This window comes from Cygnus atratus, chromosome 1 (genome assembly GCF_013377495.2).
Source record: "Cygnus atratus isolate AKBS03 ecotype Queensland, Australia chromosome 1, CAtr_DNAZoo_HiC_assembly, whole genome shotgun sequence".
In the NCBI taxonomy this organism is placed as follows: domain Eukaryota; kingdom Metazoa; phylum Chordata; class Aves; order Anseriformes; family Anatidae; genus Cygnus; species Cygnus atratus.
The window spans coordinates 179,687,553-179,708,341 of record NC_066362.1 but is presented as its reverse complement, the minus strand read 5'-3'; the positions used below and the strand labels follow the sequence as shown (position 1 = coordinate 179,708,341).

At 43.0% G+C, this 20,789-nt stretch overlaps 1 protein-coding gene across 1 annotated transcript; it reads right to left on the bottom strand.

Moving 5' to 3' along the window:
* Positions 1 to 9,899: 9,899 nt before the first annotated feature.
* On the bottom strand, positions 9,900 to 20,233 carry CYSLTR2 (cysteinyl leukotriene receptor 2). The gene is made up of 2 exons (XM_035553399.1): positions 20,156 to 20,233; positions 9,900 to 10,852 (listed from the first exon to the last, which is right to left on the bottom strand). The coding sequence occupies exons 1-2, from the start codon at positions 20,199 to 20,201 to the stop codon at positions 9,900 to 9,902; spliced, it is 999 nt and encodes a 332-aa protein (XP_035409292.1). The 5' UTR covers positions 20,202 to 20,233.
* Positions 20,234 to 20,789: the final 556 nt, after the last annotated feature.

Sequence of the window (20,789 nt, the reverse complement as noted above, 5' to 3'; positions counted from 1 at the left end):
CTGCTGATTATATGGGGAACCAAGAGGGACTTGTGCATTTATCTCACAGGCATCTGAAACCCAGAAACTACTTCTGGTAGCATCACAGTGCTTATGGAAGACGTCCTCTGAATTACAGCCAAACAGAGATAGCACCTCTGGTTTTCCACTGCTCATCTCATTAGGAAACCACCGGCATTTGTAAGCACCAGAAACACAGACAACCCTTGGGCCTCCATCTCGCAGGATGACTCACAGAGGAGGTGGAGACATCCTGGCTGATGCTAGAGCCATGAAGTTCTGACCTAATATCTGTCCCTTGCAGCTGACATCTGCGCAGGAAACCCCAATAGTGCTGGGGAGGCTGGGCTGGTGGAGCAGACTCCGTGCTGCAGGCAGCAAACTTGGAGAGAGGGGAAGGTGTCCTCTGCAAAAACTAAGCTAAATGCACCTGGAGGCAGAGACTTTGCTTGAGGAAGTTCTTGCAACAGAGCAGTTTGGGGAAACGTCAAAGAAGTGGAAGTAGTTTCTCACAAAAGTACATCACAAGTGCAGGGGGGAATATTTCTGCCTTATTGTATTTTATGGGAAGAAACGAAGCCAAGTCTAATGTACTGCAGTGTTTTCAGAAAATATAGGGGGGATTTCTTCACGGCCCCCCTGCCTGGGACATGTCTCCAGCCGAGTCGATCTGAGGTGATCATCTCACCCCAGGGTTTTGTAGCTCACCATAGACAGATGTGCCTACAATGCTTCAAATGCACATCGTCACAATGTGACCTCTTTATATTTCTCTGAACTGTGCTGCACTACGATTTCTATCACTGTGGTTTACAGGGTGGAAATCCCTGTTTGTTAAGTCAGCGTTTTGCTTATTGCCACACAGTTCTGGTTCAAACTTTGGGCTTTGCCTCCGTATCCATCACAGGTTCATTCTACACCACAACATAATACTGAAATATTGAGGTCTAAATAATCTGACTAGTTTTAAATTGTCTGGCCTGGCCTGGAAAGCACCTGGCTGTACCAGGACATTGCTCCACGCACATGAATTCAACCTTGATATAGTTATGGTCGTCATACTCACTTCTTCCCCTACTCAGAATTACTTTTTTATCTGTCTCCTCCCATAGAAATCAACATATTTATTAACATCCTTTCCTGTATTTTGTGTTTTTAGGCACTTCCAGATACCCTGCTTGGATTTTGAAAATACAGCATCGGTGCAGTTTGCATCTGATTTTATACTTTTCTACATTTGCCAGAGGCAGCTGGGCAATCCCACAGTGTATGAGCAAAAGTCCCCAGAGCTGCAGAACAATCTGACTGTGTTCTGTTACCACCTCTGCTTATGGCACATCTTTTCTGAAATAATAAAATTTGATTGCTTCTTACACATTTGTGTATGGGAAGAAGATATAATACTGTCTTCTACTGGAGGGAGATTATATTGGCCTTCAAATCAATTTCAATTCCTCATGAGTCTTCAATATAATTTTATTTCATCTTTATTTTTGGCTATTACATTTTCATCTCTTCATTCTACTTTAAAAATTGGAATTCTCTTGATGCCTTCCACATTGATAAATTAGTTGTAATTGGGAACATTGCTCTTGATGGGAGAGAGAGGGGGAGGTTTTAGGTAAAAAGTCCTAAATATTTTAACAGAATCCCTTTACTTTCTTCAGTGCTGTTTTGAAGGGTTTGAATTTTTGCTAGATCTCCCTTTCTTCTTTGCATATGTTGAAGCACTCACGAACCCAGCCAGAGTGCAGCACTATCCAATGGAGTTTGCACATAACTTCTCAAAATCTAATGCTCAGCCTCACTGCTTTTATGCTCTTGCTTACTCATGCTGGTGGTACATGCAGGGAACACAGATATCTGCATTTTGGGTTGTGATGTCCACATTTGGTGACGATGTTTCATGACAACTTTCTGATTCCCTCTGGATGTGTAATCCCCCCCCCCCAATAGCACATTTAATCTGAGTGACAGCAGATTTGCTTATTTTTCTTACATACTGTAGTCTCTTGGAAGGATCTATGGATCCCAGCAGTCTGCACACCATAGGGCAATAAATACCAAACCAGTGTCAGGCCATAAATCTGCTGTTTATTTCACAGCCGTCAGTAGAGATTTTTGAAATCTTTTCCACGTGGTTTTCATACGTGTGAAAAACAGATGGCTTGTCAACTTCTTTAAAAAGAAGACAGCATGTTGAAAGCTTTACTTATCACCTCAGGCCAAAGTGGGGCTTACAGTCAAGTTGGAAGCAGAAATTCTCTCATAATAAGGATGTTGAGCAAAATTTAGCAAAATGTTGGACAAGAGATTTAGGGTGGTTTTGTTGATTTTTTATTCCCAGAGAGGAAAGAGTTTCACCAGTGCACCATGAATGCCAATACACCAGTTAATGAACAAAGTTTCACTATTGTATACATCAGATCTGCATTGTAATTTGGTGGTAGAGGAGGGAGGGCTGGCTAGTTCTGAAGCTTATATTTTGGTAAAATCCGTTACTGGAATATTAATGGAATATGGTTATAAAAGACATTCACCTTGAAAAGTTTGGCACTGATTATCAGATACTTATTCATTGACTTCACAAATTAATATCTATGGGCACGTATATAAGTATCTAAATATATAAATATACAAAAAATAAATGTGAGAGTGTGAGTGTGCCTGCATGTGTAACTAAATAAATGTGTACCAAAAACTTAAGAATATGAATGCACTCCAAAGGCAAGTATATTATGGGACCATGTGATGGCTATGAAAATGCCCATTACAAACCAAATGCCCATTACAAACCAAAAAATAAACATCTTTAAATGTACTGAAAAATTAAGAAAGTTCTCACCTATGAGGCACAGTCCAAGCAAGTTGGGAACACTCCTGTGTGACTTTAAAGGCTCATTCCTGGAAGATTAGTTCAAAGTAAATGAATTTCTGAAATGGAGATATTGCCATGCCATGACGATCTTTTCCTGGCAGAGGTTTCATAAGTTCCTTGCTTTTACTTGATGTTTTCTGAGAAAGTCTTTGGCACCATTCGCCTTACTGTTGGTTTCTCTTTGCCCCGTGACCCCAGTTCCCTATGAAACTTGAAGCTGGATGCACCCTAAAGTCAGTTTTAGTCACGCTTAGCTAAAAGAGTTCCCTCTGGTTCCCCATCCATTTGGCTGCCAAAGTGTCACACACATTTTTTGGGGTGGGGCAGGAGAGACAGGCAGATGTCAGGGTATCCTTGGCCCTCCAAGCTGCCCAGGGGTACAAGAATGATGGTCATCCTTACCCCTTCTCTTCTGACCAGGTATAGACCCTCTGCCAATGTCTTGGTTGGTCTCCAAAGCTATGTCATCTCATCAGCTCAGTGGTTAGATGGCATATAAACAGTATGGGTGGAAACAGCAAGGTGTACTGGCCAAAGAGAGGACATGGGAGAGGGGGTATTTTGGTTTGGGAGTTCCCTTTTATAGGTGTGTGTCTCTACATTGATATTACTGGTTTGGTTAGATGAGTAGCTGTGTGTGTGCCACTCTTGGTTTAGAATCTGAGGTAAGAGGACATGATCATCTAAAGGCTTTCATGAAGAGATTCAGTGTTTTTTAAAGGTGCTTACTGCTGGCTGATTCAAGGGAAAAAGTCTTACTTGGGGAGTGGTGTTTGGAAAGGCTCATTTAAATGCTGTCTTGCTTCAGCATACTGCTCTTTGCTCATGGCTTTGGAATACTCAGGGTAATTTAGGGGGAGACAACAATAACACTTTTTGCTTCTTGCCAGTGTAAAGTGCATCTGTGGAACTGGTATCTGAGGAAAGTCTGTCATTTCTACATTTATCATCTCCCATAGCACAACTCCAAGAAGAACTTCTTGTCCCTATTGACAGGCTGGCTGCCCACGTCATGTGCTTGTGTGGTGCTGAGCTTTGCTGACTGTGAGTCAGGTCTGCAGGATCCCCCCTGAAAGACATGGCGCTCAAGCTTTAGATCAGATAGTCAGAAAATAGCAAAAAGCACCACAGGCCGTGTTCATAGACCTTGAGGTCATCTTGCTCCTTGCAAGCCTGTAGATAGGTTCTCCCTGTGAGACCACAGCCTGCTATTTGAGCTGCAATGGCCCTGAAAAGTAAATGGTAAAATGAGAGATCCTGAGACTGGAGAAGGTCTGCAGGTGGGCTTAAGCTGCATTGTCTTTGAGTGTTGGCTTGAACGTCCCATTCCTCTGAGGATGGTGCAATGTGCTCTCCTATGCCAGTCCCAACTGGACCTGCCCATCTGCTCTTATGCTTCCCCATACTGCATAGCCTAGCTAGCTCCATAGCCCAGCTAGCTCAAACATAAATCACTACTTAAGTGTAATCAGGAATTTGCAGATGGAACAGAAAGGTCCACAAATATGGCCAGCCAGAGTGTGTGCTTCAAATCTGGGACCACAGGCTGCCCAAGTGAGTGTACATCTGTGAAGGGCTGGTGTAGCAGCACCGAGCTGTGTTCTCCACACACCACCTCCACCTTCTGGAGGAGCTGCATTTGCCTGTTCTGCTGCTATCAGTTTTATATAGGGAATTCTCCATGCTTACCATCAGTCCAAACCTAGTGCCATGCAGACTGGCTAGGTTCAATGTCTTCAACAGCAAAGTTCAGTGAGATTCAAAATGAAGAAGAGAGAAAGAAAAAAAAATAAAAAAGAAAAAAAAAAGGAAGAAAGAAAAAAAAATCAATGTGATAGTACTGTTTTTAGAGTATGTTCACATTTCTGACTTGGGTTTAAATCTTGTCTTCTAGTGGTGAGGGACCACCAGAAGAGACAACTCCAACTGGAGTAATAAAGGCCTTCAGAACATGTATGATGACTCTTGGGCTGGATCATTTTTCCCATTCTCTCTGGGTTTGTCCTTGTAGCTGCCAAGAAAAAAAGCTAACACACAGCATGCAAGCAGTATCTCAGCAATGAGCAAAGCACCCTTAAAATATCTTTTTTCTTGAAACTCTGGCAAGGGACTAGTTGCAAAGAGAAACTGAACACAAGCAAGGCTGTCTCTTCCATGGAGGGCTTGTTGGGGCAGGCCTTAGCAGGGCCTGGAGCCAGCCTGCCAGGGATGGCCAAGCTCTCTGCTTCCACGTGCTTTGTACCAGAAGCATTTCATGACCAGGCCATATCCACATCAAAAAGGTGATGAATGAGATGGCAGTGGTTTTCATGGGCAGGGCTCAGCCCCAGCTTTGTGGTCTTTGTTATCAACTTCTATATGCCAGCACTTGAAACAAAGCCCTCAAAAACAGATATGGAGACTTGCAGTGGTAGGTCACCAGAAATTACTTCCAGCGCAGAAAGCTGGCGATAAGATAAAAAAAAAACACCTGTACCAAGTGCAGATCCCCACCTCAGTTGATTTCCTTTACAAAAATTGTGTACGTTATGAAACATAGCTCCACTGTGAGTGAACCTTCCCCAGTTCACATGCCATGGCTGCTCAGAGGAAGGCATAACACCAGCAAACATGTTTGCTCCATGTCTGGAAATGGGGACACCCAACCTGACGAGTCAATCTGCCCACTACCAGCCCCAGCATGCAAGGCCTACCTAAGGTGATACAGGTGGCAGACACTAAAGTGCAGAGCTTTATTTCTCAGCTTCAGAAATGAAGGGTCTAATTTTGCTCATGTGAGCAGGAATGTGACTTGACTGACCAGGCTTTGGCCCCAGCCTTAGGCAGCTTTGTGCTTTCAGCTGTAAAATCAAAGGGAGGGGAAGTGGTGGTGGAAATCAGGCCAGATTCTCTGAGAGGCCAAAAGGGAATTTGGGACAAAGGAAGCTATTTAATTCCTTTGGCATCCTTAAGCTTTTGACCAGTGGATAAACAGATGTAACTACACAACATCAGCTGCATGCAATTAAATATATTGCTTATATTTGCAGATGTCTAGAAAGATTCCTGTATGTCCACAGCACAATGTTGTGAGAGGTAGGGGATTACAGAGCTAGATGGGGACAGTCATGTTGTGTGTCAGGTCATGGTCAGTGCTGGCCAGAAAGCTGCAGCACCTTGAACGATACTGAGCTCTCTCAGGGAATTTGAGTTTGCGCTTTTAATACAGCCCTTGAAAGAGGGTGTTGTTCGAACTGGCTCAGATACCATGCAGGAAATAAAAATATTAGTACACAAATGGACTAATGTGAAATAACATCTGACTCTTCCTGACTGTGACTAAACTTGGCTGTTTTAGATGGAACTTATTTCCACTCCTGTCAGCTGGAGGGGCAGCAGGTCATTTCTATCTTGGGACCATGAGAAGCAGCAGCAGCTCAAAGACGGGGAAAAAATCTGACACCTGGTCTGCTGCCAACAGACAATGTGCTGTTACACAGAGGAATATGAAGCTTGGAAGGGGATGCTGAGAAGCAAAGTGTGTACCTCTTTCTCCAGACACTCTTAGGAGCTCAAGCAAAATACAAGCCTTGGTAACAGTATATATGTTGAGGAGGGCAGAAGATATATCATGAAAATGAAAATTATGTGAGATAATGCATTGCTTGTAATAATACATTACATATATTTATATAAAAAGCAGCGTTATGGATATTAAATATACTGAATATGACACAATAAATACATATTCCATTTATTTATATATATTATTATACTATTCATAATTTGTAATGTTTATGATATAATTTAGATATAATTTAGACTACTATATATAGTACATTGGTTATAATAAAGTTCTCCAGCCCATACTAGAAACAAAACAAAACAAACAACAACAATAACAAAAAAAAAAAACAGGTTGCTCAACAATTCTCTTCCAATTCACACCAGTCTTCCCTGAAAGGCTTTTGTTCACCATTGGCTAGTTGAAGAGTAATATTTATCCCAAACATTGTTTTTTTCTTCTGATTTGTGCCACTTCCATTTTTTTTTATGCATGTGGAAAGATCTTTTATAAAATGGCAAGGAGCAGAGTTATCCTTTGGGAGGGCATAGGGTCACATTTGGAAAACAGAAGAGGCAGGATGCAGAGGCATGTCTGTAGTCCACGAAAACATGATGCTTCCCTATGCACTGTGACACTGCTCCATCAGGAAAACATGCAAACCAGGGTGAAAATGCAAATGTGAAGAAAGGTATTTCACTGTGCTGAGGGTCAAGTGGTTCCGGATGCAGGAAGATTTACTTTAGAAAATCTCTTTGTCCCTGGTGTAGCTTTGGACTGAAAAATTGCCCTTGCCTAGAAATACCAGGGCTTCCATGAATGACAGGAAAACATGTATATGAAGCTACCACATTTACAATTGTTTAGGGGTACCAGTCACTTAAAGACTTCTATTTCTATACTTAAATCTCTTTCAAGCTCAAAAATTTACCGTTGGTTTAACTTTTAAGGCACATAGCTATTTGTAGATTTTTGTCTCCTGGAAAATCAAGGAACTGTGCCAAAATACTTTGGAAGAGTAGGTGGTCCCTTGAGGAATCCAGAAGCATTGCTAGGAATTTAACTGTCAGGAGCTTTATTTTTCATAATAAACATGGTGCGTGGTTTTGTTCTTTGTTGTTGTTGTTGTCGTTGCTCTTTTCTTTTTCTTTTACTACATGGTCTTCAGTTCAGTGAGCAGAAACATACAAGGGTACCAAATAGAGAAATGAGAGCAAATGTGAGAGTGTGGCATGTTATGCAAGTATTTCTAAAGTTGTAGGTGAGGATCTCTAACACAGATGATCTTCAATCCTTTTGCAAGTAAATAATATTAAGAAAATCTGTTAATATATCCACACCCCAGATTTTGATTCATGTTCCCAACTATTTCCTTGGTGAAGATGACAACAGCATGCTCTCATACCTCCAAAGACATTTCTGTCTTGTGAAATGTTAGCCCACTTACACAAACTCAATCTCCGTGTCTTCATCTTTCTCCCCCTGCACTTCAAAGAGATTCCTCGTTAGCTGTGCAATCAATACAAAACATAACTTCAGCAACTAGTAAATCTAGTTTATTGAAACATGGTTTTGACACAAGTGAGATATATCTATCCTTCAGATGCAAAACTATTCACTAATAGGGTGCATTTGGATAGACACAGACACAAACACGTTGGTGAGATTAGGCTGAAGATAACCATCTCTAGTTATTTTCCATTCCCTTGTAGCATTTAAGGTGTAGAGTATCTTGCCAGAGGCTCCAAGATTGTCACTTGTCCCTGCTCAGGCTTACTCCTGACAGGGGAAAAACGCAGAAAAAGAGGTTGCCCTCTTTCCTTCTAATTATTTGCCCACTATCTTTTTGCACAGGCTACCATCTTGATCCCACTGACATTGCAGACCTTGCGTATTACTCTTTATTCCTTCAATAGCATGGGACCCAGCACTGCAGGAATTCATATGGCTTCATTACATCAGCTTCAAGATGTGTCGCTGGACACATAAGCCAATCTGAGCTATTGAAATAAGGATTTGGAAAATGAACGTTGGTGAAAATTTCGTGATAAAGCTTTGTGCTTACGTCAAAGACAGCATAAAATGACTAAAACACATTGACTCTTCAATTGAACATAACCCTTAGATAGCCAAGAAAAACAAGATTTTCCTAAAGCCATGTCAAGTACTTTTCCACCTGACCAGCAATGACACGTTTTCTGCAAATTTGAGACAGAGCTGAAAATAGCTAGTTGCAGTTATTTTTGCTTGGGAGTAATAATGCTCAGTTTACCAAGAGCTTTCTCCAACAAGGTTCAGAGCATTGAGAAAGCACTTTCACTGGCAGAAGCCTTCCTTTGGGAGGATTTCACAGGAAGAGAAGGCTTTCAGCCTTGTCTGCAAGTTTTCATGAGACAATTGCTTTCCTGGGAAACATGACAAGCCATGACAAGCCTTTTTTTTTTTTTAATTATTATTAAAAAATGAGGTACAATTAAAAAGAAATCTCAATGCGGTCAGAGTTTGGACCCTGTTTTCACTTAATTGCAACTGGTATGATTTGTAGGAAATATGCTACAAATTATTCACGGACTTAAAAATGCAGACAGCCATTTCATGAGATTTCCCAAAGTACGCATAGGAGTAACTTGTCATTGCCTAAATAATTTTAGTTTGCTTCTGGATCCCTACATGAGGATGAGCTGCCAAACCTGCAGCCCTCCAGCTCCGTGCCAGCAAACGTCCTGCCAGTAGTCATCATTCATAGCATCCAATACCCACACTGTTTGCTGGAAGCCATTATCTCACTTGATAATCAGTGAAATGTTAAACAAAATACCTCAGTGGCCAGATCAGAGAGGAAAATCTGGAAATGGTAATGCCTTCTAAACAGGCTGTGCCAGCACTGGGTCCCATTTAGTTCTTCGCCTGATTTACAAAGTCAGCCTCAGCAGAAAGTATTAGTGATACTTTACATTTCTATTATGTGTAAACCTTTGGCCAGTGTTTGTAAAGAGACCTTGCAGAGGAGTGTGAAGCTGTTGGGTGACACAGCACCTGAGATAGGCACCTCTGCATGTGCAGAGAAATGGAGAGCAAAGAGACACTAAGATACTCAGGTGAGCGTTTTCCCTTTAAATCACTGGTTGGGTATCGTGAAATTAAATAAATGGACTCTAGTAGCAAGGCACATTCCTTTCCTTCCCTTGTCATGGGGAAGGTGGGCGCTAGAGCTGCATCTACAGTGCTCAACAGACAAGGACCAGGGATCACACCCAGGCACCTAACCTCTGACCAGACATGCCACCGAGCTCCTGCCTTGGTTTTAGCCAACCCCATGAGGTCTTTCCCAGACACTAGTGGTCCAGAGGGGCCTGGCACAGAGCAGCGTGGCTACAGGGTGGCCATCGTCATGCAGCCTCTTTCATTTAATAGCATGGACCCAGTCTAGATGCTCCAGCAGGAATGTGCGTATGTGATTCTGCAGTTCTGCACCAGCTACCTGCGGTATAAACTTCTGATTCTTGCTTTGAAATTTTCAGCAGCAAAGTAGTAGAGCACAGGGTCAAGGCAGCTGTTCATGGCAGCAAGGCAGAGCGTGACCACCAGTGCTTTGTGCACGGACAGGTTGTTCTGGCTCCAGCTGCCGAGCATCAGGTGGACCGTCCTCAGTATGTGGTACGGCAGGAAACACAGGAGGAAGAGGATAAGAGTGATGATGATGGTTGACAGTGCCTTCTTGTGAGAGACCGTCTTCTTGCGCTGAGGAGTCCTGGACTTGAGCAGTGCCCTGATGGCAAAGACATAGCAGATGATAATCGTGCAAAAGGGCAGGATGAAGCCCACAACGAGGACAATGCTGTTCATCATGAGGAGAATATCTGTGCTTCCAGGGTGGAGGTCCAAGCATTTGTCTGGGTTACTGTACCCAGCGATTTGTTTGCAAAACAGAGGGCTGGAGGCTGCCAGAACAAAGACCCATATCACTGCACAGGTTATCTTGGCATACTTCATGTTGGTTACTTTCCAGCGCTTGAATGGGTAGACAATGGCGGTGAAACGAACCACGCTGAGCACGGTGAGAAAATAAATGCTGCAATACATGTTCACGTACAAGGCGTAAGTCATAATCCTGCAGACAATATCGCCAAATATCCAATGCGATCCCAACAGGTAATAGGAGGCCCGAAAGGGCAAAGTGCTCACAAACATAAGATCTGAAACAGCCAAGTTCTGCATGTAAATGTTTACTGAGGTCTTCCTCTGGGAAGGCTGGAAGAAAACATATATGGAGAGGCTATTTCCAACAGCACCCAGGAAGAAGATAAAGAGGTACATGACAGGATAAATGGCTTGCTTGAAGGCATCAATGGTACAGTTGAATGAGCAGCTATTTGAGTTGTTTAGCATTGTCTCGGAAATTTTCATAGTCTGGAGTAGTCTCTGTCTTCCTGCCAAAGTAGAAAGAAGTGGAGTGAGTTCAGGGTTGCAGCCTCTGCAGGGACTTCAGTGCTGGGGTAGTTTCACAGGGCAGAAGTTACAAGATGCAGTGGAAAATAAAGGTTCCTTAATGAGTAATCTCTTGCGATGCTCCTGTAAATGATCTCAAGATGTAAAAATCTCAAGATATAAAGCACCAAGTAAGCTCTAAATGGTTTCAGTATTACAGCATCTGTTTGTTATCTCAAACTATGAAAATGCTGGCTCTTGAAGGTGAATGTTATGCCTACATTTTGATGGCAATTCCCTGATCTTCTCTATGCAAAATAACCTGACTTACCACCAGCCATTTTGTAGCAGGGAGGTTTTGAGTCCCCAGTTACCTCCCAAGGAAACATCAAAAGAGAAATCACTGTCCGCTTTTAAGTTTGTGCTTCAAATTAGGATAAAAAGTCAAAATTTGTCTAGTTCCAATTCACCAATTGGAACTAGACAAATTTTTCTGGTATGTTATCTGCTGTTGAAAGCGTGTCACTGAGCTTTCCTGAGCAATACCAAGGGCATATTGACATACTTCAATATGTGTCAATTATGGACGTTTCGACCTGAAACACTGAGTAAATGTTGTGCTAGTCATGCATGGTTCCTTTTTTAACTCCTTCCTCCTTATTTCTTCTTTCCTCTAATTGGTTTCCAAGGTCTCTTTTTGTGGGGCCTTTGCTTCATTTACTGCTTTTTCAACCTTTTTTGTGCTCATTTCCTCTAAATCAGACACTCATCTATGCACACTTCCAGGACTGCCTGCATTAGCAGTCCTAATGAAAATGGCCTGCGAAAAAACAAGCTGTGTTCATAGAGAGTGACATTTTCCCCCTCCATGAGGCTATATTTCAATCAAATCAAAATCTCTGATCACTAAATCACTCTAAATAATATATATTTCTCATTAGAGGCTATTTCCTTGCTAAACTTCTCGTTTCTTCTCCCAGCAAACCTGCAGCTAGTAGTATTTGAAAATGAAGTCTCTAGTCTTGTTACTTGTTTAACAGTGGGACAGCAATCCCCTCTCTGCATCTACCAGCACATCCCAGAAATGAAGCTCTGGAAATTTTTACCCTAAGAAAGAGAATTATATGAGATTTCCAACTGCATTAAGAAGGACGTTTTAATTTGCTCCAGAGGGAGTGATAATGGGCCAATGGCACATGATTGTGCATTGTATTTTAATTTGGACCTCACAAGCTTCATGATTTTAAATGAAATTATTTGCATTCCTGGAGTCTCCCTAGGGGGAAGAGTGGGATCTAGACTTGGGAGCCCTTGTCTGCCACTTGCCCACTAGAGTACTGGCAATGCTGCTGTGAATGGGCCGTGATTTGTGAACCCTTAGCCTTTTCCCATGGTGTGGGAGCCTGTGCTATGCTGAGGGCAGCCCATGACATCTTCAGGGCTGTGTCTGGATCCCTTAATACAGCAACCAGATGTGCCCTAGCAGTCACCTTTTATTGGTTCCACTGTGAGATGGAGCATGGGAAATGGGACCTCTTCAGGCTGGGCTCCTGTGGAACAGGGCTTACCCTCCCTGTGGCAAGATGGGACCGTGGCAGCTTAGGGAATGAGGACATTTCACTCACAGTGAATTTGTGTCCATCCCTGCAGTGACTGCAATCATCCCTCTAGAAAACAAAGACAATATCTAGGAAGCTTAGGAGCACTGAAGACTGGAACGGGGCAAACTGAAAATTAGTGCTCAGCAAAGCCTCTGGAAACAAGTGCTCCTAGAGGAAATCTCATCCAAGAGCCTCTTCCACAGTGGAGGGGATAGACAAGGTACAGTCCCTAACAAATCTTTTGTGGTCTGAGGAGTTTTGAATGATTTTGGTTGACTCTGAAAAGTTGCTTACTGTCTGACACTGAAGTTTTCTGTGTGGGATCAGGAACCAGCTTTTCTCCTTGCTTCTTCTTTTTTTTTTTTTCTAATGGAAGTTGGTCCCATTTTGCAGGGAAACATTGCATCCGTATGTATTACAAAGGAAAGAGACCTGTTGATTGTGTTTTGCTATGACTCAAGCATCTGTGCCTTTAGAAACCTCGAAACACAACAAAACATCTATCAGTGAATAAACCTGCCACTTGTAGAAGCATCCCTGTTGTGTGGGCCACCAAGCCCTTCTGTGAGATAAAGGAGTAGAATGAGGAGGAAGAACTTGGAGCATGGTCAAATTCAAAGCCCTGATCAGCACCATGAGTAATGAAAGTCCTGTTGATGAAAAGCCCTTGGGTACCTGTGCTCTGGGGAAAGCACTACGGGCACCACAGGCACAGAACCTGAATCACCATTGGTCAAGCTCTTCAGGTGAGGTTATCCAGCTAACAACTACCATTACAGATATTTTGTGCTCCTTATCTCTCCTGCCATCTGAAGACCTTCAAGAAACCAGATGTGTATGTGTAATTGAGGAAACTCCGCATTCTTGCATCTGGCAAGCGAGCCAGTACTCAGACTCCTCTCCAAATTATACAAGTAAAACCTTAAGGTGTTATGGGCTGTCTAAGAGAAAAAGATTGGGGACCAGTAGCCTGAAATGCGTTAACCACCATGGTGCCTGCCTTCTGCAAATGGCCAGGAATGACCCTTGCAATTATCATATGCAGATGCTCCTATTAATTGTGTTTTAACACACAGATCAGTGTCGAACAGAAGATGTGCAGTGAAAGACATATTCCACGCAGGACTATCTCAAGCAACCACAGAGGAGGAGAGAATTTTAATCCCGTCCTTGAAGCCAAGAGGTGTTCACCAGCCAGCTAAGGCCAGGAGATGGCTCCTTGATACACAGAAAGAATGACATGTCTGAGGAAAGGCAACAAACTTTTTCACAGAGCATCCAGACTGTCTCCTGGGTCAGGAACAAACAGCAGGGGTTTCAGGTGAGAGGGGATCTATACGGTCCCCAAAAAGACTTCCAAAGGGAGATTGATAGCTCAGTCTAATATCCTTCTGAGAAAAAAAGAGGGAGAGAAAGGGACAGTCTGCAATGAGAGTCTTTCTTCAGTGGTGCTTGAAGACTTCTCTGCTGGAAACTCACTGGGAGGAGTTTTTTCTATATGTGACTTTCTCTGATGGAAGCTACCAAGAAGAAGGAGCTGATGCACATCCCAAAGTTCTACCTTGGCAGGAGAGGGAGCACATCCACTGATCAAGGAAAAGGGAGGCTTTTCTGAAGTAACTGCTGTGTAAGTAGATTAGATGTTGAGTTTGGGCGGTCTTATTTTTTAATTTCTTCTCCTCCGAGAAGTCTTCTAGAAACATTTACAGCTTGATTATTATGGATATCATAAAGGAATATTGACCTTTTATTATAAATCATATATATACAAAATTATATTTTTTTTATTATGAATAAAAATGCTGCCTTTTATTTTAGCCTGGCTTGAGTGTGATTTAAGATTATGTGGCAATAAGAAAGTGAATCTAACACTCTCAAGAAACATGGGTACACAAGCCAGGTGGGGAACTGACAGAGCAAAAGAAAGAGGAGACTAATCCTGATTGAAGGAGATACTAAACTAATAAAAGTGTCCCAAAACTATCAGATTTTAAGTTGGGGATGCAGATAGGAGTCTTCACAGACTTGGGGTGTTTCAGCACGTGGATAAGACTGTAGAGAGGAGAGATCTAGGATGTAAGGAAATGAGGGATCTTTCGGGATAAAGGCAAGCCGTACAGAAAGGATAGGTTGCTCCATACCCAGAGTGAAGCCGGTGTGCTGGCACTGCAGACTGAAAGGTTTTCAGAGGAATAATTGATTAGAAGCAACAGAAGAGCTGACGGGGCATGGGAGAGCAAGTGGGCTGGACTGACAAGAGCTGCAAGAGCAGTGCTGCTGACATCCAGTGCGCTGCTGAAAAGGCCAGGAGGGAGAAAGCAAAAAAAAAAAAAAAAAAAGCTGTAAAGCACAGCTGCAATAACAGCAATAACCAGGGAAGGCAAATCCAACTGCCCGTAAAGGCTGGCACATGCTATATTGAGGGAGTGAGAAAAAGCAAACCTTACATGTAATTCTGCACCAAAGCTCAAAGCCTAGGATAAGACAGGGGGGCTGGAAGGTATGGCATGAAACAGCAGCCCTGGTGCAACAGGCACCTCAGAGACCTGCTGGGGAGAGGATAATCAATGGGAGCCTGTGTTGCCATGCTACCGGCTTTATGGTAATGATAGTGTAGGATGTACAGGTGGAGGAGTGGCACTGTGCAGGAAGGACTGTGTAACTAGCAATAGCATAAAAATATTATCGCTACAGAGGAGCGCTACGAAGTCCTTGTGGGCAGACATCCCATCCTATGATAATAAAAATATAGTACTAGGACTGCACTACCAAGCTCCTCATCACGATGATGATAGTCATCAGAAAATGTTAAGTGAGATTAGAAAAGCTGAAAGCAGGTATTATTAGCAGGGGATTTCAGATGCCTTTGTACAGATGTGATGCTGCATCAGAATAAGATACAGAGATGATATCTGTATACAACAAATGCCCAGTTCCCAGGATAATTAGTCCCACAATCCACAATACAAGATGTTATTCTGCATTTGATCTTTAGTGCTGCATGGGTCCTAGTTAAAGCAGTTTTGGATGGAGAGAGCCTTGTACTAGCAATCACAGTAGAGCCTGGTTCCAGAACCAAGCATTCTACAGAATTTGGGGGGGGGCATTAAAAAAAAAGAATAAAAGAAAGACACAGAAAATTCAACAAAACCTGTTAGGTCAGAGGAGCTAGATACACTTGACGTTATGTGTGCAGGAAATATTAAGCTGGCTAGATAAGTAAGAAGCCAATAATTAGTGAGGTCCAGGTGGCATTCATGTGAGTATCCCAAAGGATCTCAAATGTGGCACTGCTGGCCTAAGCACATAACCCACCGTTACAACCAAGCATGGTGCCGGGGGACCAGTGTGTCACCACTAAAGCTCTTCACCTACAAGAAAGGCTTGAGAGAGGAACTCGAAGGCTGTGAGTTGGTGGTCTCGATCCTGCCCTACTCGCCTGCTGAAGGGCTCTAAGGATGGATGAAGGGGGGCATTTTATACGTGCATATGCATATTTACGCATTTACACAGTTGGATTTCTCAAAGCTTTTGACAAAGCTCTGCACTAAATGTTTCTAAGTTGCCAGAGAGCTGGAAGGTATGTTCTCCTACGGGCTGAAAGCTGGCTAAAGGGTAAGAAGCAAAGTGTGGGGCTTAACAAATCTGTAACACAGTCCTCTAGAGTTCAGTAGTCAGACCAGACTTGTGGAAGATTTTAAGAGTGAGGACTGAAAAATCCGGATCTCTTCAGTACGTACAGGAGGACAGGGTCAAGGTCTGCAGATTTTCAGAGGTGGAGGATAGTGTGAATGCACTGTTATTCACAGGGTCCCACAGTACTGGGACTTGTGGTGCTCAGCAGGGCTGTTGGGAGTCTGCTTTCAGGCAGGTAGAAGAGGGTGTTCCTCTGTGCAGTAACGAGCAGGCAGCACTGGCAGCCTGGGCTCTCCCCAGTTCTAGTGGGGAGCTATACCATGAGCAGACAGACAAGTCAGCAAGCATCTCAGCTGACAATGGGAACAGTTTCTGTGCTTGCCCGGACAGAAGGACACGCTCCTTTTGGGGAGGTGTGATGGAGGGGACTGCTGCTAAATGTATAAATGTGGAACTCTCTATTTCCAAATTGAAAAAGACCAAGTAAAAGCTCAAAATCTGCTGCCTTGAGATCTACTACTGAGATCTCTGTAATGCAGAGAACTACCAAAGAACATATTTTCAATAAGATGTTCTGCATATGTATTTATGAATAAGGATTTCAGGCTATTCATTCAAAATATATATCTTTGTAATGCTAAGAGATATATAGACCTGGTTGTATTACAGGAAGAAGAGGTGCTCTGTGAATCTATCACAGTATCCCTTTTGTCTGCAGAAGACCCCAGACACCGTAGTCTCATCATATTCATTATCTGAACAGGAAGGCAGTTGTGGTATTACTGCTATATAGAAGCAACAGAAGTTCTAATATTCCTTAAAGTTCATGTTGGCTTTCTTTCTAGTATTCACTTTGTGTTTCAGGAGCAGCATTACCAAGAATAAATGTAACAGAATGTAATATTTGGAATTAACACTGAATTCAATTTGCCAAAACATATGGCATTTTATTAACCTTTCTACATGCAAGAATCTGACCTCTAGCCCTTTTTATTTTAAAAGTTGGCCATAGACTAAATCTATATTTGTCATCTAGTTAAAAAAACAGACTTACTTAATCAGATCCACTACTTGACTGCTATCTTCCATCTGGAAACAGTCCTAGTTACATAAATCTACTTTTCTTTTTTTCTGCCAAAGAAAATTCAGAAGCCCTGTGTTATCACAGAGAAATTTAGTTAACAATCACTGCTACTAGCAAATTCAAAGTTTACTGCAAGTAAGACGAAGGTCGTGTTTTAGTAGTTTGTATTTGAGTTATTGCAACCCTTTTTATCTACATCAGAAAAAGCAGACAAATCTTGTCTTACCTCAGCTTGTGTGCCTTCTGGTGTGCTCAGTATTTCCTTCTGCTTGCTGTTGTTAACAACTTTCAGTTTTGTTAGTGGAAAGGAAAAAAAAAAAACTCACAAAAACTTAAAGCAAAATTCAAATGCTATTTATGCAGAAGCCACAGAAGGGCAATGAGTAGTAGGAAAGGGAAGTAAATCCTGATGAACAGACCTTATGGTTTCTTAAGAGAGAAATGGTCTCAGCTCAAGGAGTGGTGCTAGCAATCACATGGCAATGTTTCATATCTTTCACCCAATGGAAGGGGCCCTGCAGCTTACGTGGTATCTGGAAGCTCTTTGAATATCTGTATTTGGCTCACACTTAAATACATGCAACTTTGGGAAATCAGGATTCCTTGAAATATTAGAAGATATTTCTGTATATGTTTCACATGGATAAGAGTAGTTCTTGGAATTATGGAGAGGCCATATACCCACTTTATCTCCCAGGCTTCTTATGCAGAAAGATCATGATGAGCAAAACCATAAGCAGGCATCTAGGAGTTCATGAGAAATCTAATTCAGCTCGCAGTCTAAAGACAAGTTTATGGAGCAGAGGAACTAATTTTCCCTGAATGTAGATAAGAACTGAATACATCACTATTTTAGGCCATGAACAAGAGACTGGAGTGAATGACTTGCTGTCCCTTAACATTTTACCACTTCTCGGTGGAGCTACAGTAACTGCACAGTTGGGTGCTCCTGGACAACTGCAATGCTGAAATAGAGTTCTTTAAACAAAGCTTGTTAATTCTTTATAACTGCTTGTTTCTCTCTCCTCTGTGTCGTCAACACACAGGTAGACCAGACACACCTCTAGGTGCTGTGTTTTACTTCATAAACATCAGGAAACGCAATCAGGAATTCACACAGAGCTGCTTACCACAGCTCAGCAGGCGGGGAGTCTCCCAACAAACCTTCTCACCACCTACATTTATAGTCTTTTACATCCCAAATTGCTTTAGGTCATCCCATTTGTAATCTTTCCTCCATTGGCCACTTGCATATGATTCTCATTTATCACAAGGACTCTTCACTCTGGCTGTACACATGGGCTTTGGAACAGGTGAAATAGGCTTCTGGGTGTGCTCCCTATGTGGGGTCGTAGTGGGCAACGTGCAGTGGCTGTGAGGATCAGTGCCACCAAAACTCACAAATCCCACAGAGGGGGTACATATAGCTTTCAAGTGGCTCCGTGGGCTTCTTTTAGCGTGGACCTGAAGGAGGACATGAAAAAACAGCATACCAAGGAACTAGACTAACATCTTCAGTCTCTGGGGTGAACTCAACGTCCATGAGTAGTGGCTTTGAACATTTGCCTATATTTGCATTGACATTGCAAAGTAAGTTTAAAAAGACCCCTGGTAGAAGTCAATGTCAAGTGAACTTTCAAGGTGTGGTGGCTGAATTAGGACCCAAATGAAACCACTCCACTTAGAGTGATCCACTCTAAGTTAGGGCCTAACTTAGACTTGCCAGCTCTTGTGGCACCAAGGGTTGTGGAAGGCATCCTCTTCTAGCTGTGGTCATGCTGGCTGCTTTGCTTATTGTCTCGGCCCAAGGTCTGCCAACAGTGGCTCACATGTGTGCTCCCAAACCCACTTTGGCCATAAAGACAGGTGCTGTAGATACCTGAAACAGGAGGTTTTAGCTCACTCAGCCTCTTTTGACCAAAGCAGGGTAGGAAATGACCCTGTGGGCAGCTTTCAGGGGCAGAGCCCTTTAGGAGGAAGCTATGATGGGCAGCAAGAGGCAGCATGGGGAATGACTGCTTCAGACAGCAAGACCATGGCCGGAGGAGAGTTATGGGCCCGGAGTTATCTCACGAGATGCGCCATCCACTGAGACTGCATCTTAACTGTATCTTATCTGCAAGTGGCAGAGGCAGTGCAGAAGCAGTCTGATAGCATCTCTATCACGTGGTTCACGATGATAATCATGCTGGGACTGATAGGCAGGCTGTTCCCAGATACACAGGGTCGGAGACTGAAACGTAAAAAAGTTAGACATTGATCACGTTCTTTTCCTGAATGTGTTTTGAGACTGACTCTTTTGCCGTATGATATGGTTATCTTCATTGCCTGCAAGACTTCCTATATTCACATTCTAGTACACCCTGCTTTCTGGACAGACCTTTTCCCTTCCTTTTATAAAGTAATTCTGCATTTTGCTTTTACCCTCAGTTTGAATGGATGGGGTTGGCTGCCAGCTCACCCTGCACCTGACGAGCTAGATCCGGAGTGACTGCTTGGGATTTTTTATATACAGTCAGTGGATGACTCAGCTTCCGAGGAGAGTTTATTACATTTCTTACTGATAAAAACTTCAGCAATTCTGGAGAAGCCATCTCAGAATATCATGAAAAGACTCATTACAAGACTCTGTGCGCACATCACACTCAACAGTTCACAACCCTGCATCTCGAGTTTCTGCATCTTGAGTTCCACAAAACTCACAGAGGATTCAGGACGCAGTAGAGTGCAAGCCACCCATATGGGTTGCAGTTACACACCGTCCTGCCTCTGTTTCTCTTCCCTTTTTACATTTATGGCTCCACAAAAGCACAGTTTCAGGACGGGGTGACTCATTCTTTTTAATTCCCGTTCTATACAGACCTGCCTCCCCTCCAGCCCTGCACAGGCACATTGCCCATGGAGGGCACCACTCCCTCCAGCCCACAGTGGTGAGCAAAGCCACCACTGAAGGCTCTGCATTGCCGTTGCATGGAGAAACTTACCTTTCAGACTTGAGATAAGCATTCCAGGCCAGTTAAAAGCAAACATTTAGATTCTCCTTCTCCTGTTCAGCATTTTCTGTAGGCTAGTTGGAGCGTCCTTGTGGGCTAAGCACTACCTGGTGGCAACCAGTCGAGCAGTCTACCTCCCATGCCTTGTCCCATGGACATCCTAAACACATATCATGCTACCACATGCTCCAAAGGGCCAGGCCTTCCCCCATACCTGTGCTGTATTTCTGGAGAGCTGGGAGTTCTCTGTGGAAAAAAAAAAAAAAAAAAGTGCTTAAGGCATTTTTAGGGAGCTCTGCACAGGGGGTTTCTGGCCTGGGTAGAGCTGCTGCTCCTGTTTTAAACAACAAAAGAGCAGATGTCTCCTTCTAAAATAAGTCTCTAGGCACATCGGACAAATTGCCATCTTTACTTTTCCCACTGACTAGAGAGGAATGCTACATTTTGTCTCCTAATGTCACATGATCTGCTGTTGTGGATGGTCCATCACCTGGTGCATCTCTCTATCCCTGCAGTCTCACCGGGCAGGTAGTTGTCTGCTTCACACTGCAGCAAAGGGGGCCGAGAGCTGCCTGACACCCACCTGGGCAAATCTGTGTGTCTGACACGGATGCATAGCCCAACA

Coding starts and splice junctions, on each gene's coding strand:
- CYSLTR2 (XM_035553399.1), bottom strand. CDS start 20,201: ATGTTTGCTTTTAACTGGCCTGGAATGCTTATCTCAAGTCTGAAAG. Junction 10,853..20,155: donor GCTTATCTCAAGTCTGAAAG/GTAAGTTTCTCC, acceptor CTACTTTGGCAG/GAAGACAGAGACTACTCCAG.